Here is a 17144-nt window from a genome sequence, read left to right as displayed (position 1 = left end):
TATATGTATATATTTAGTTTATGATACAGATCCAGAACAGAAACATGGAGAGTCACACTACTTATCTTTGTATCTATGTTGGTCACTTGACATTTCTCATGTTTTTTCTGTACTTCTCAAATTTCCATTTAGTCACAGGAAGCTTGTTGTAAGTGAAGGACCCCAGGATGCAGAGCAGTAATTTTAAAGATCATAAAAGAAAAAATTTTTTTAAGACATTCTGTATTCTTACATCACAAGAATTGTGTTCCAAAGCCTTTTATTCTAAATTTTCACTTTCTTGGAAAGGCAGAAAAGGGAAAGTTTCAGTAAAATACTGTTTTACAGAGAATGTTTCTGAAAGTTGAGAATAGAGCAAAGTGTATGAATAAAAAGGTATATATTTTTATATATACACCCATGCAATTTTTAATATTGACATCCATATAGAAGTTCACAGAGCGTATTTGCCCAGAGAAGTTGTGGAACCAGCTTCTATGGTTGCCCAAGGAAGTTGTGGATGCCCCATCACTGGAAGTATTCAAGGTCAGGTTGAATGGGCTTTGAGCAACCTGATCCAATGAGAGATGTCCTTGCCCACGGCAAGGGGGATGGATTAGATGATCTTCAAATGTCCCTTCCAAACCAAACCATTCTATGTTTCTGTATTGGAAAGTGAATAGGAAAAGAACATCCTCTCAAAAGAAAATAGATCAGCTTCTGGCATAGTGAACTATGTCCATGTTAAAAAAAATGAGGGAGACATGGAACATGAGAAATAGTAGTGTCATGTCACAGATACATAAGTATCTGCATAAACCCACCATGGTTTTTTGCACAGCAGCTGTTGCTCTTGCTATTTCTGGAGGCTATGGTACTGATTCTTCCCTGCAAGCCTGTTTTGTCTTGTGATGCTGATAGTGGGGATGATTGTCTAACAAACTAGAACATTGGTTTTCTGAATTTGGATAATACTTTGGTTGATAATTAGCAGTAAGGTCTTTCTAGCTCAAGAAAATTTATTTCTAAGCACTATGTGGGCTACTGCATCCTGTACTTACATTTCCACTGCAGATATGTTTGTTGGTGGGTTTTGAAGTCAAAGACAGTATGCACATTTGAGCTAGTAAGATTGACGCTGCATTCAGACCTGAACTAGGAATGACTGCTTTTTACTCATCTGACTCTTATTATCTCTCAGGTTCTTTAATAATATGAACCATTACAATGGAAGAAAAAGGTATTGTTGGTCTAAAATACTACTGCAACCGAAAACCTGTACATTGAATGAAACATTTAAGTTTGCCATTCTCCTAAGAAAAGTTTTAAGTAGAAGACATGGTTTTCTGAGGGATCACACCTATATCATTCAAACACAGAAAGCTCCAATCAGAAATAAATTTTTAAAGTTATTTGCTAATTATTCCTGTTTGATATTTTTCTGACTGTACCAGCCTTATTTTACCTCATTGTTTTATTTAAAGACATCAAAGATCTCTGCACAGACTGAGAATAGATACAGTTTTCAAATATGACAAGTGTTTGTATTGCATTGCTGAGTTCTGGTTAGTTCTTAATTTATGAAACCCCACTACAGATGATCTCTTGCTAAATTTTAAAGCGCTTCCACATTTTAGAACCAGGCTACGTTTCAGCAAGTCACTTTTGTCAAAGCCTTGGTGTTCCTTCAAGACATTGTCAACGTGTGCTATGAGAATGTACAAATGGTGAATACCCTGGTCTGTTCTGTACCATATATTTGAATATCTGGAATTTATTTAAATGAAGCAAAGAAGAATGTATCTTTTCTTGTTAGGAAATAAGTTACAGCAGATCTATTACTAGACAGCAGAAGTAAGTGTGCCTTAGATGGTGATTAAGAGATGTGGTGTTCTTCTTTAAATGATTAACCTGGAGTGAGAGGTTGGATGTCTTTTGAAAACTTAAACCTGTTTCACCTGAACATGTTTAACTAGTTAATAAGAAACATCAAAAAAGACAAAACCCTGAAGTCAATGATCATTTTTTGTAAAGCCATTCGATGATGTTTAAATTTGTTTTTTGGGTCTGTCTATAACATAAGTTTAATAACCTAGCTCAAATGCAGATTTCTAATTTTCAATTAACATAGGAATAATTTTGTTTGCTAAAATAAAATAAATGAATGAATGAAAAGTCTGAACCATGAAATGTTCTAGGTAGCACTTTTTAAAATTCCAAATTTCAAAAAATCATGTGGCAACTGTATAGCTCAAGCTTTAAGTATTAACTTTTAACCTTTGACCTTACAGATTTTAACCAATGAAATGTCTCTTTAAACTTTAAAGGAAACAATGATAACGAGCGCCTGGCGATTGCTAGACAGCGAATTCCATATCGACTTGGTCGAGTAGTTGATGAATGGCTACTCGACAAAGGTAAAAAACATTGATTAAAACTTCAAATAAAAAAATAATTTGAACATAACCAAGTAGTACTTCATTGTAACACTAATAAACATAAAAAATAAATTTCAGTAAAACTAAATTAAAAACAAATTTTAAAAAGTAAAATATAGAGTAATATTTGCATACCTTGTATAATAATTTCTATACATTTCTAGAAGTACCAGCTGTTTAATAATCTTACCCTGTTAACTTAAGGTTAAAGGGACTGTTAAATATAATCCACTAACTCAATCTATGAAGGTACTCATAGCAAACATTAACCAAAAATTATAAATCATTCATAGATGATATTACATGTTCCAGCATCTAAATTATTAACTAAAAATATATGTAGTTATGATATCTTCATTATGGTCCTGAAAAAAAAAATTTGTTTAAACTGTAGGTATCTTAAATAGTGGGCAATATGAATTGCCAATCAAAATGAAGTCCCTTTAACGTTTGCAACCTTCTAAGGGGATTTTGGAACAAACACTAATTAAAACAGAACTTAAAGTTGTGTGCATGCTTTTTGTGAGCAGAAACCAATCTGCTAAAGTGACTATTCTATTTACTAAGAGTGGTACTGTTGCTGAGGATTTCTCTGTTTAATGGAAATGTGCCATGATTTCTCCATTGGTATGTGTATCATTTCTGAAGCCGCTTTTACATCTAAAATCTTTTATTTTAATTGATAGCCTTGCTGAAAGCCAATCAGACATCTATTTCTGAATCTGCCTCTGAGATACTCATTGTGAACCATGTGTTTCTTTTCAGAGTGTATGTTGAAGGAAAATAAACATTTAAATACAAAAAGGAAACATTTAATTAAAAAGTAAATATTTTATTCACTTATATAGAGATATGACAGATTACCGCATAACATATATTCTTAAAATTCATTTGACCTAGTGACTTGTTGGCATAGATATAAACTCTCTCTGTGTGTATATACATATTTGTATATGTCTATACATACATAAACTCACATGTACATACTTAAAGCTATAGGACCTATGCTGTATTGAGTGGAAAAAACTTTGAAATGTTGGCAGACTTGAAGAAAAAGTAATCTTAAGGAATTAGAAACCTGGCGTTCTTGACAAACACGAAAAAAGCTTAACACTGCTTTCAGGTAAAAGGGAGAGGGGTATCGTTTGTAGTGCTAAACACATTTGCAAATATATTTGATTGGCCTTTTAGCAAAAAAAAAAACAAAACAAAAAACAAAAAACCAAAACGTCATAAATTAAGAAAAATGTAAATGCTCTCAAAATTTATGCATTTCATGGACACCTCATTAAAAAGCAATGAATTATGAGTCAAATCCTTTTCTTATAGTTTATTGCTCTCATTATTCACCCCATGACAATCTGTTATCACTTCTGTAGAGTATAGTGTTCACAGTCAACATTTTTGCATGTATATAATGTTATCTTCGCAGGGCGTCAGCTCACAATCTTCAATAGCCAAGCAACCATAAAAATTGGAGGCAAGGAACGTGGCCACCCTTTCCAAGGCCAGCTCTCTGGTCTTTACTACAATGGCTTGAAAGTTCTGAATATGGCAGCAGAAAATGATGCCAACATCGTGATAGAAGGAAATGTGAGACTTGTTGGTGAAGTGCCTTCCTCTATGACAACCGAGTCCACAGCCACAGCGATGCAGTCTGAGATGTCCACGTCAGTCATGGAAACCACCACCACTTTGGCCACAAGCACTGCTAGAAGAGGAAAGACCCCGACAAAAGAACCTATTGGTCAGGTTAGTTGGCTTCCTTGCCTTTTGCAAATATTTTCCCATCTGTGAGTGTGGCTTCCTAGATCTTCAGGCTTCACTCTGCAGATGACATTGTTCCTGTTGAAAAAAATGCATGAATTATAGATAAAAGTTCTGTACCGTACATGGCTTATGGATGCCCTGTTGATCATCATTTAGAGGGAAAGTAAGGACTTTGCTGTTCTTCTAAATAAGGCAAATTTACCAATTGAGATTTTTTTGTACTCAGTTTTATTGCCCTGTCACCCATCTTCATGGTGATGCGTATTTTTAAATACTCTTTCTTCCTTTGACGGCTTATATCGATTATTTTCAGTGTGGGAATCAGAGATAATGAAATGGAGTGGTGACTTTATCTGTAAGATAGAGAAAAGAGACCCATTCTGAAGAGGGAAGAGGAAGCCAAAAAGTTGGAAGAGGCTGAAAAAGAGGGAATTAGCACTTTCTTTAATCCCACAACTGATCATCTTCTCGGGCAAAATTCTTTGTAAGAGGCAGTGGCAGCAGAGGGAATTAAGAGCACTCTGCACCCTGGGAGACTCAGGCTCCAAGTCAGAGGCTCTTGTTTACTGTTTGTTGAGGTTATTTGCATCTCATGAATTTAGTGATATATTTAGTAGCTTTCAGGTTTTGTCAGGATCTCTGTATAATATGTGGGGGAATTTAATTATCAGGAAAAGGAGGGGGAAAACCAGGTGAGTGAATGAAGTACCTTCATCTTGTGGATACCCAGAATAACAACATTCAGACTTTGTGGTTTAAAAACCTAAAGCTTACCAAGACATTTCTGTGGCAGGGAAGATTCTTTCGTATTTATTCTGTCTTAAAAAAACCCCAAACCAAACCCACAAACAAACAACAAAAAAAAAAACACCCAGAGAAAAAAAGCTACACGGCTAAAAGCTTTTCTTATGTTTACTTGGTTCACGTGCTTGCTTGTGTGCCCACTGTGCCATCAAGCCATGACAGTCACTCTGAGATCCAGAAGTAGGACAGGGAGCAAAGAAAGCATCATCAGCCATAGGGAGGAACAGGAGCATGACATGATGAATGAGGTTAATTTTCTCAAGAATGAAGGAGAACATACTGATTAGACTGGGAGGCTGAGGTCAAGTTGCCTGTTTTCTGTGTAAAACCTCAACTCACAGTTTGAATTTGATCGGGGCATCAAACTTGACACGTCGGTTTTTCTGTCCGTAGTATTTTTGTACACTTTATACTATGGATTGAAAACTACAGTGAAGTAAAAGTAAAAATTATTATTTTATAAGCTGAAGCAGAACGTTTAAGTTAAAAGTGAGCTTTTAAAAAAACATTTTGTATTTTCAAACACAGGTTTTATGCATTTTCCTTGTTTATGTAAAGTGCATGAGAATCCAAAGGAAAAAAAAACCAGGGAGGTCAACTAAAACCCAACTACAGATACATGGAACCAGTTGCCTTTAAAACATGGCATCCATTGTAGACCACAGGCTGCAGTTCTTTTGACAATGATTTTAGTAAGCTATGGTGTTTTTATTAGATAGCCAATAAATTTTCTTTGTTATTAATTCTGTTTTAAATAGTATCCCCGGTTTCACAGCAATGAAATGTAAGACTTTATCAAATTTACATCTGCATCTAAAATTGCAGGACATGTTTACAGAGTGGAAGAATTTGGACTAATTGAATGCTAATAAATTAGAATTAAACTAAATTAAACTGTTCTCACAGTTCCAAGCATGCTTTTGGTTTCTGCCACTGTCCCAGGCGCAGTATAGGAGGACAGACATTACAGGGACCATTCCCAGTTGGCAGCTTGCATGATCTGTGGGCAATGGGAGTTTGCTGGTGCGTGTTTGCTGTTTGCTTTGTCATTTGGCCTCAGTTTCCAGGAGTATTCCCTAGTATGATTTATACACTTGTTTGGATGTTTAGCCACTCAGATTTTTCTCTTTGAGGTGTTCCAATGGCATATTTAGAAAAGAAAAAAATTTCTTTAGCTAACAACTATGGTGAGGTGTAGTATTTTCTGAAGAGGGGAAACAGACAATTAGGCAAAATGATCTTCCAAAGATCTTCTGTTTCTAGACTGTGGTGCCTGAAATAAGGTGTGTCCCTTACTGACTTTATCAGAGCATCTACACAATGTTATTAGAGCACCTCACTGCCATTGGAGCAGAGTGACCTCAATACAACTGTGCCATTCCCTCACCCCCTCCTGGCTGAAGCAGCTTCACCCCAATACCACGAGCACTTGCTCTTTGATGTCCCACCATGGCAAGCTTCAGGCGGGCTCCAGGAGCATCCTGAGGTGCACAGTATCTTGCCAAAGCACGTTCTGGGGGTGAAGGTTTCAATCAACTTCTCACCTCTTAGATTGCCTGGTGCCAGCCCATCTGAAACTCTGTATCTTATCAACATTTGTGAGGAAAGCATTCAGTGTTAATGTCATTACAGCACATGGCATCCTGACTGTATAACTGAGCCCTTCTTGCCATTAATAATACACAGTGGTTTACTTTATCTATGTCTGAACATCCTGCCTGGTAGGATCTGTATTGTCATTACAACTATACACTTAATTACTCAGGGACTGCACTGGAACACAGTTTACAATCAGGCCTGTGATTTGATTTAAAGAGATTGATAACATCCCAAAGTCAAAGCTGAAATCTGTCTGCAGGATGCTATGTTATACCTGCAACAGACTCAGACCTAGGAAACTACTGAGTCAAATTAAGGATGTAATTTCTTATCTTTATTAATATCCGTCTTCTTATTCTGCTCATATATAATCATGTCTGTGCTAGTGACCCATAGGACTCCCACGTGTCTGTCCTGCAGGGTGCTGAGTAATCACTTTCCATCATGATGTCACTGGGAGATGAAGGCTCTCATCATCCCAAGGAAAATCTACTTTTAATTTCTGCATTCACTTTCATTTTTGTCCTTTATAATTTTTGGATTATTTTTATTTGTATATAACCTCTGCAATAGTGTCAACTCCATTGACATACTGTAATGCACAAGAAGAAAAGTTACCTTTCTAGCATTAATTAGGTTACTGAAGAAAATATGCAGCTGAACAGCAATTGCTAATGAAAAAACCTTATATTACTGCAAACCAGTGCATGTCTGAAATGGAATAGAGCAAATGATCTAATCAGTCAGAGATTGTTTGCTCCATTTGCAGAGGTATTGAATTCAATTAAAGATTACAATACTTAAAGAAGATCATTTAAATCTCTATTTATAGGAAATGTTCTTTTAAAAAAATCTACAGTGTTAGTGCTTAAATTGATGGAGTGTGTGCTTCTCAGCAGATATCTAACTAATGCAATGTATGATACAAGATAGACATGATACTTTCAGAAAGTATGTTGAATACTGTTGTGCGTGTTTTTAGACAAATGAGGTCTTAGTGCTTCTGAAAAAAATAAAACTTTTTTTTGCTAGTGACTCTGCTCTAAATGAAGGTTTTCCCTACTTGGAGGCTGTGTCATATTTTAACAATGAATGTTTTGGTGATGACAGGCATCTTAATTATTATACTTGTAAATGCAGATTTTTTTAAAGGGGAAAAAGGTACTCAAAGCCTATTGAATGTCAGTGGTAGGTGAATACCTCATTTTCCTTAGCGCCTTAAAAATCCCTCTCCTTTGATTATAATGGCATCTACAGCTGTCAACCTCCATGCAATGCACTGCATAAACACATAGGAAGCGACAACCCCTGCCTCAAATAGCTTACAGAGTAAACAAAGGGTATCAGGTAAGGAGGGGGAAAAAAAAAAAAGGAAATTAGGAGGTGGGAGGAAGAGGGAAATAAAGCAAGCATTGTGCTGTTTCAGTGTTAGCAAGCAATGTGTGGATTTGCAGCCATCATGGGAGAGAGAGTTTACTGCCTGGTTTTGATTCAGGCTCTTCAGATAGCAGCCCCCAAGCTACAGCTGTCCTGAAGGGTCACTGCATAGCTTATGGTAGACTCTCAAGCAGGCAATTTAAGGACTGGGCTGCCCAGTTTGTCCCATTTGGGAAGTTGGTGCAAAACAGGCACCAGTTGGGTGGTCAATGAGAAGTTTTCTCTGGTTCTCACTTTGCCATTGACGCTTGGGGAAACCACTGCCACTGGCAGAGTAGCTGAGGACTGCAGGGGAGGTCCTTCATTCCCTCCACACTGGACAGGGGGAGGCTCAATGTTTTACATACCTTTACGAGCATGAGAAGAAATCCCCAACCTTAAGTGTTACAAGAATAGGGTTTGTGTTAAGTGAAAACATGCAGCTATGTGTTGCTTACTTTTGGTGAGCCGTGAGTATGCACTGGGGCTCAGAAATTGTGAATTTTGTCTAAAAATATCATCCTCTTTATGAAGTTATTCAGCAAAATGTTACAGTTCTTTCCTCTTCTTCTCTTTTATTTCTGACAGTTTTTAAAAGTCTCATTTGCAAGTTTTTCTATTCAATCATGAAGGCGATAAACTTCTTTTAAAATTGAAAATAAAGGAGATTCACATGTTGCATAACTCCAGGAGCCAGAATGTTAAGCGAAACACCAAGTACTGCAAGGCTTGCAATAAAAATTGCAGGAGTTGGCAGAAGCAGAAAGGCTTCAAAAGGACTTGGAGTACGGGTTTTGCTTGAATTAGGATAGCACAATCAGGCCTTTAGTATCTCTTTGGCATGGCTTTGTGGATCGTATTAACTGGAAATCATAAATGAAGTGATAGTAAATCAAGAATAATATGCTCATTTCCCATCCGTTTCTAAGGATTTGATTATGACAGCCCATCCACAGAGAAGCCTCTGCTCTTGTGCATTGGAAACATTTTCTGAAAGTTGTGTGCAAAATAGCTTTTTTAATTTTTCATAAGGGATTCTGGCAGTCCTCTTTGTTCTCATCAGAGTGGGCTCTTATCAATAACACTAAGCCACTTAACTAACAATTGCAATATAGTGTGAGATGATTGCATGTTTTGGAACAATAGGCACTGATTTTTGGTCAAGCAGAATCAAATTGACTTCATATTAAATTGATGAGCTGAAATTTGGTCAGTTGCCTTGGAGGGCATACATCAGGTGAAGGGTATGTTTCTTTACATGTATTGAAGCAGCAGATTTAAATGGTATTCATTGTAGCAGGGACAATGACAGGCTTTGGCTCAGTGTCTTCACCTGCTAAATAACAACAAGCATTTGAAAAAGACAGGGGTGTTTTTCATTGAAAGAGTTCAATTTTAAGAATTGTAGTTGAGTACACAACCGTTACACAGGATAGGAAATGTGAATATATTTTATGGAGACACACTAATCATTAAATCAATGTAGTTAATTGGAGGAAGAGTATTTTCCACCCGTCTTGGTTTAAAATTATCCACTCTGTGGTTTGCAGTGCCTGTTCTTATACATAGGGGTTGGGTGCTTTCCATGTCTCTACACTGCTGCCACTTCTTCCTCTGGACATTCACACCAGTCAGTCCACAATACATTAGCCCTGGTAGACAAAGCTCTTCCCCAGGGGTCTGGTAAGTCACTAGGATTTGACTCGATAGATGCTCACTAGTGTAAAGTGAATCCCATAGCTTCTAGCATCACAGTGCTCAGCGCCAGTATGTGCTCACTAGATGACAGAACCTGGGGAATTCAAGTGTTAAGAACAAATCTCATCTGCAGTAGGATCTCTATGCAAATATGCTGGTTGTGGAAGTACTCACATTTTAATTGCAGGTTGACAGAAAAATAGTGAGGTGCATGAAACCCATGCTCTCTTTTTTTCCTGTTTTTTGTTTAAAATATGCATTTAAAACTATGCATTTTTAGTTTCTTCTAGTGATTTTTGATAAACAATTATCTTTTAAAATAATTGATTTGTTAATACTGACACTCAAGGAGGATCTCTAAATAACTGAAATAAGATACAGTGAACACTAAAATTCTTTACCTATGTTTTAATATTTGCTACCTGATCACATCTGAATTTTCCCTTATCCTGCAAAGTATTTGTATATTGAATATTGGCTCTTCAGTTGGAGTACTGAAGTTATAAGAATAAGGTGGCTTTAGAAAAGCAGCATTTAGCACACTTGCATGTTGGAGTGGCTCATTGGTTTGTTGTTTTCATGTATGACTTACGTGATCGTATGGTTGTCTGTCTGTCCCTCTTAATAAATAGTGAATCCCTTGACCAATTCAGTCAAATCTGTCTTTGGCATAAAGATTTCAAGGACATTAAGCTCTCAGAGAAGCCAAATTGCCTAAGTTCTGGCGCCCATCCTGGTCTTCTGTTGCATATTGCAGAGCCCCTGGTTTGTCTTTAAAAAGCGAAGATTAAAACAGAAAAAGTGAATGTGTGCTTAGGATAAGGTTTTCAAAAGTTCCCTCACACTCGTTAATGTTTCTATATTACTTCAATGTTTCTGAAAATCTTATCCTGATGTTTATATATATACACTCTAACAGAGTGTCATTAATGTGTAAATTAGCTACTTAATAAATACATGCTTCTGTGCATGTAGCCTTGCTGCTGGACTAAATAATAGTGATTGTTGTTAGCTTTATAATCTACAGAAAATTTCGCCTCTGAAACCAGAGCTTTGTGTCAAGCTCAGAGGACAAGACCTGCTGTTAGTTGTCGTTAACAAGTGTTGAGGAAGGGTTCATACGGGCAATTTTTAACATACTGGGCCAGCAAAGGCAAATCTTAACCAGTTGCTTGGAAAACTGCAGGCATAAAAATGCCTGGAGCTGATCAGCAATGATACTTCATGTCTACTGCACTATACAGTCCAGAGAAGACTGACTTCTGCATGGACTGCTTTGTCTTTAGCTCCGCTGTAGAGTAGTTTCAAGAGGCACCATCCAGGTTGGATAGCTTTCCAAACCCTCAAAAAGGAAGCCAAACCATGCAATTTCCATTAAGCCAGTGGGATATGTCTAAAACCTTGAGCACTGCTTTGAAAACACCCCCTACAGTGTGTTTGCACAGGGGAAAAAAAAAAAGTTTGTAAATTATAACATATTTTATATCCAAAGAACATCAAGACACTTGTCTAAATTGCTAACTAGTTCGTTACAAATCACAGTTTCTTTCTAAAATTGATTTGGGAAAAAGGGATCTGGGGCCATTTGCACCTGCCATTTTGTTGTTTCTTTCATGTTTAAATGACCAAGCTAATTTCTTACAAAATTTTCTTCATTCTGTGGGGGTATTTTTAACCCAAATTGGTGTTATCCAATCTCAAATTCTGATTCATTATAATTCTTAAATCGGGTGAATTTTAATTTTCACGTAGAACAAACATGATCTTGATACTAGTGTTTTTTCATAGCATGCTGCTTTTTATTTTCCTAATACTTTGCTCATGTCATGCTAGCACTGTAGAATTTCTAAAACATCCCTTTGCATAATATGAGACATGGTATCTAATGGTTGCTGAGCAAAGTCACACCCAAATTTAGCCACTGATTTGTTGGAGAATTATTTCCCTCACATTCACAGGCTCCTTCTTCCAACCGCTTTCTTAGGAAGGGCCCTCTCATATGAAGTAGTGCTTGGTCCTGTCTCAGGCTCTGTACCTGTCCGCCGTTCCCCCTCAGTGCCTCCCAGTACACTAAACAAACATTATTACATCAGGATTATACAGAAATGGGATTGTTTCATCCAGGTGGAACAAGAGGCTGTTGCAGAGTTGGTGACCCATAACCATACAGTCACAGAGCTGTTCACATGCTTTTCTGCATTTGGGATGGCTGCAAAGGCCTGGGTGTTACAGCCACTACTGATTTTCAGTAGCCTTGCAGGATAGAAGTACTTGCATTGTGTCTTGAGAGCTGCTGTTCTCCTGTGAAAAGAAAGAGATAGTCATTCAGTCTCCTTATCAGTCACTGGAGCTGTGGTAAGCCTGAAGATCGCGTTCACAGTTTCCTTTGGTGAATTTCTATGACTGAAGCGCTGTGTATTTTACATACTTGGCTTGCACAATTTCCTTTCAGAAAGCATGAAATAATACATTCTGTTCCTTTACTTCTGTGTATGATTCCTCAAAGCTGAGGGAAAGAAGGGTAGATTAACTCTTGAGTATGACTCTCCCAGCAGCGGGAACCCAAAGCAGGTACCCACCTCTGATAAAGCGCAGCTTAAATGTGCTGCTGTGCTGGCAGACTCCTCTGCGTACTGCAGCAAAGTGTCAGTCCTGCTGCTGCAACGGACGATGGTTGCAAGAGTTTCCATGCTATATGTATATGAGTGACACTTAGCTTAATGACTGCAGGTTGCAGTGTTCAGCGTCCTTTTATGTATGGCTGGCAAAGACCCTTCTACAACAGTGTGTTGTTTGATGTTTTGTCGAATATCAGACACGTATCAGAACTTTTCAAAATGTAGGTGATACAACCATATTATATACTGGAGGTTTCCTCTAAACACAACAGTGACAGCAGTATGTGAAGCCTTTCTGCTCATTACCTGTTATTAAGTCCAAAGCTTCATTCACAGGCATGCCTGTTTTGTAGTCTGCAGATCACTTTCTTTAATGAAGTAATTCTTGGGAATATATTCAGTTAATAAGTTTGTATAGAAGGTGTATTCAAAAAACTTGCCTTTTTTTTTTTTTCCATGTGGGTAGTACCAACATCCTGTGTCTGTCTTGAATAAATCAGTAATTATTTTATGACTTGTTTAATTCAATCTATTAGCTAAAGTTGCCTTTAAGTATTTGGTTCCATTTTGTATTCAGCAATTGATCTGAATAGCTGGTGCTTATAATTTGTTTATATACAGGCATTGCTTCAGACTTAGATACTTTCTAATAGTTACATCTCCATCTTGTTTACCTCGAAGATATGCACTACTGTTAAAAATAGTTTTGCATGCAGGCAGTGTATTATTTCTTTGCATAGTTTTCATTTCTTATAATCACTCTTTGTTGAAATACCCCCATCTTGCAGTATGCCTTTGCAAGCATACATATATACACTTACAAAAGCCAGATGAAGTTATTAGATGAAATTTTTTTAATGCAAAGGTGAACAGTAAAGTCTCTGAAGTGACTTATGAAAGAAACCTGTGAGTCTTGCCAGTTTCTCCCAAGAGGGAACACAAATGATGGACAGGGACGTCTGCATTGAGGAAGAGAAGAACTGAAGTTGTCCCATGGATCTAACTATACCACTCTCTCCTAGAAGTGCACTGAAGAAAGGGTGAGAAATAGGAACCATTTCCTTAAAATCCACTCTGGAGGATGAGACAATATATTGACCAATTAAACAGAAATCAAAGACCTAGTTTTGTATTCTGACCTGGGGGAAAAACCACCTTCCTCCAGTTCATCTGAATTAATAAATTAACTCAGTGCTTCCTTCCTGAGAGATGACAGTGGCATGGGGATGAAATCCATTAATGGCATTGATGTGTTCAGATAGATTATTAGGAGTTATGTCTGTATCTAGAAACACAGAAGTGGAAGTACTAGGTTTTAAGGGAACGTGTAGCAGGTAAATTAGAAGCAGTTCTGGAAAGAGCAGAAATGATGTGGGAGGAAGCCCGTGTGAAGAGATTGCATGGTGCTGACATACCCTCAGATCCAAGAAGAAAAAAGGCTTGCATGGAAAACAGAACATCGAAGGTATAATGTACTATATTATTTTGCTACCTCTTTTAATTTAGCCGCATACTAAACGTTTGGGATTTTGTGGGTGGATTCTGTTCAAGAAGAAAGACTGAAGAGGTTGACAGGGTTTTTTAAATGCCCATCAGCTTGCACGAGGTTTTGCTCAGCCCCCAGCATAACACTATAAATATAGAGACCACATTTATTCTGACATTTTCATGCTTTAAAATAAGGATGAGGTCAGAATAAATGGCGTTAGACATATCTTAAATTATTTTCAGGTTTTTAAAGCAGGGTATTAGTACCTGTGCTGAGTAGATGCTGTGATAATGCTGGGAACAGCAAGAGGGAGATTCTGATGCCCATGTAGACATGGGTGACTCTACTGACTAATAGATTCAAGAGTTGATCATTTGCTTTTCTCTTCCTATCCAAATGCTCTTATGACTTTCAAAAATGTGCTGGCATTAATAAGCGTTAAAGCCCTAAAAGAATATTACCCCTTCTGTGTATTTCTGGACATATTTTGGAAAAAGAGTGTAGTTTCAGCATCCATGTTTCACAATGCCATGAATTCACTAAAATTAAGTGTCCAGGAGTTTTACCGAATGCTTTAGGGAGATCCCTCTAGACTGAATGTGTTCAGTAAAGCTGATTGTTTCCATTAATAAAAGACGTAGTTGTTTAATTCCAGGCTCCCAGAGGTATGGAATACAACAGTCTGAATACATTTTCTCTAGGTGTGATGGACTTGCTAATTAACTGATTTAATCCATGCCAACGCATTATCAGTATCTTTGTATATCATGCCACAGTGTAGGATAGCAGTGGTAGCTCAGTGTGTGTTGTCTTCTAAAAATTAGAAGGATTTACATCCATATTTGAGTGTATAAACATAATTTTTTTAGTTACATTTTTGTGGTAATCTCCAATTCCAAGTAGGATAGCATAAACACTCAAAATATTTCTCTGATGATGTCACTGACATTATAACATTTCCTTTCCTTGAGGTAGATGCTGGTAGCTTGAATCACCAAGTGCAGGAATAGTCTAAGAAATAATGCTTTCTAGAGTAATTCAAACAGCCATATTATAATTAAATAAAAGATAAAGGCAGCTGTAGCATTTTCTTTATGAATTGGAAGTCATGGTTAAAACCATATGCACAAGTGGCAGGAAAGGAAGGGTCAGGATGTGATTATTGCTTTCCTCAATGAAATGATTGATGGAAGAATCATTTGGGATGACCAAAATCAGTTTTTCCATTTTTATCAGCAACATAACAAGAACAAAAGAAAAGAAAAACTTCTTTTCAAATCTAGTTCCATTTGTTGTTTTTTTTTTAATTCTTTATTGTTAAGTTCAGGCAAACATGAAAAAAATAGATTCAAAATGAAAATTTAAACAAGACCAGTGTTTAAAAATGTTTTGAGTGTATTATATTAATTTAATTAGACATAAGTCTGTAAATGAGTGAGATCAGCCCAGTGCTTTCAATCAACCAAAATACTTTACAAATCTGTTGTGGCAGTGCCTCCTCCGTAATCTTAACTGACCTTAGCATTTAAACTTTTGAAATAATTTTTGTAGTGCTATGAGTCCCCACAGAAATAGAGACTGTTACTTACTTTTTCAGTGTTATACAGGTAAGCCTTTAGAGGTGAACCTCTAAAGAATATACTACAATGTGGGGCAAAACACTTAATATCTTCATATATTGAAAAAATAGTTATCAGTTTGCTTACCCTGTGAATATATTAAACTGCTTTGTTTTTCCATAAGAGGGAGTTAACAGATGTCTGACATGATAATTCCACCATATGGCAATTTCATTTTCTTTCTAGTGCAATATTAAAATGATAATGATGAACACTGAGTAACATTGTTAATCTTAGTAGGTAAAGTTTCACCAACACTTAGGAAGCAACAAGGGGTGATTTTAACTTGGTATTGAGCATCAGAAGAGGTGTATTGTGGTTTTCCCTCTTCAGTCCTGGATTGATGGTAGAAGGAGCTAGATCACCTAACAAGACTTTACCACTTCTGAATTGCAGGATGCTTATAGTAGTGAGGACAATAGCCCTGTTCAAGGGATGCCAGTGCAACTCATAGGTAAATACTTTGTTTTCTGATAACAGTGAGCAGGAAAGCTAATGCATTGCCTGTATTTTTCTTTCACGTTAGTTACTATAGACTTATCAAAATCAAAGCACACCATTTGTCTTATGTAAAGTTTATCTCTCTGCACTGGTGATATATGAAAAGTCTTGGACTTGTCGAGTGAGAAATCTGAACTGTGAATTGTTGAAGGTTAGGAGGATATTCTAGGAAGGTATTTGCTTCTGCTTGCCAAATTCCTATGCTCTTCCCAAGGCATCTGCTATTAACCATTGTGAAGAAAGAATACCAGGCTAGGTGAACCTTTAAACTGACTAGGTATGGCCACTTTTATAACATGGTGTGGCTTCTTTTTTTTTGTTTTCTGCTTTTCTGAATATAGATACTCCTATTTCACTTAATGGTTGGGTTGGAAACATGGTTGGAAACACAGTTTCCCCAGAATTATTTGCAACTTTGTTCATGCTGATGAGCTGACTAGCAAAACAAATCAAACAGCAGGTTTTCCCTTTGACAAGGGAAGTTCAGGAGTAAGAAACTGTACACATATAACCTAGGTATATGGAGCCAAGGGGGAAAAAAAAAAAAAACAGGGAAATATTAAAAAATTTATTCAGATATTTCACTTGAGTAACAAGGAGGATCTTTACGCCAACAGAAGAAAACAGAAATTTAAACTCCCAGTTGGCATTCCCTTAACTCCTCCTTGGTTAAAGAAGAGAAAAATGCAGTGGCATGGGTTAAAGTCACAGCATGAGCATGATTTTATTTACAAATGCTAACAGTAAGATAGAGCTGTAATGCTGCATTATCTGAGTATTGGCTCTAATGTTGAAATAGCTTTATTTTCTTTCAGTAAAGGAAATTTTATAAAATCTATTGCTGATGAATAAGGCATATGAGATTTTTCAGATGATACATTTGGGCATGAGTATGCAGAAGAATTCCTATTCAAGATAACATTTAAATATATGTGTTTTCTTTGAGCATGTCCTTAAGTACATGCTGGAATTGGAAGGGATTTAAACACATGCTTTTCAAGTCTTTTCTTGAATGAGAAACCAAATTAGAAATAACCCATCTAGATGAAGTGCCATCTTAGCCTAGGACTAAAGGTAAAATCTGAATCAGTTGTCATTCATTCTCTACAGAAGGAGGAGTTCTGTTTTCTTTTATTTTCTTTCATTTTTCTAGTTAAGATGGGGCATGAGGTGTGATACTGATATCCGAGCTACTGTTTTGTAACAAAAATTT

At 36.8% G+C, this 17144-nt stretch overlaps 1 protein-coding gene across 33 annotated transcripts in view; it reads left to right on the top strand.

Annotated features, from left to right (window-relative positions):
* Positions 1-17144, top strand: part of NRXN1 (neurexin 1) — a 740630-nt gene that overhangs the window by 638579 nt on the left and 84907 nt on the right. For 21 of the 33 annotated variants that reach the window (XM_074897419.1, XM_074897417.1, XM_074897407.1 and 18 more), the window contains 2 exons: positions 2307-2396; positions 3850-4169. In XM_074897419.1, the coding sequence (XP_074753520.1) occupies positions 2307-2396; positions 3850-4169 (410 nt within the window). The remainder of the gene's footprint in view (positions 1-2306; positions 2397-3849; positions 4170-17144) is intronic. The other 12 variants (XM_074897427.1, XM_074897426.1, XM_074897425.1 and 9 more) reach the window with 3 other exon arrangements.

Source organism: Athene noctua, chromosome 1 (genome assembly GCF_965140245.1).
Source record: "Athene noctua chromosome 1, bAthNoc1.hap1.1, whole genome shotgun sequence".
In the NCBI taxonomy this organism is placed as follows: domain Eukaryota; kingdom Metazoa; phylum Chordata; class Aves; order Strigiformes; family Strigidae; genus Athene; species Athene noctua.
The sequence above is the reverse complement of the archived record's forward strand: the minus strand, read 5'-3'. Positions and strand labels throughout refer to the sequence as shown.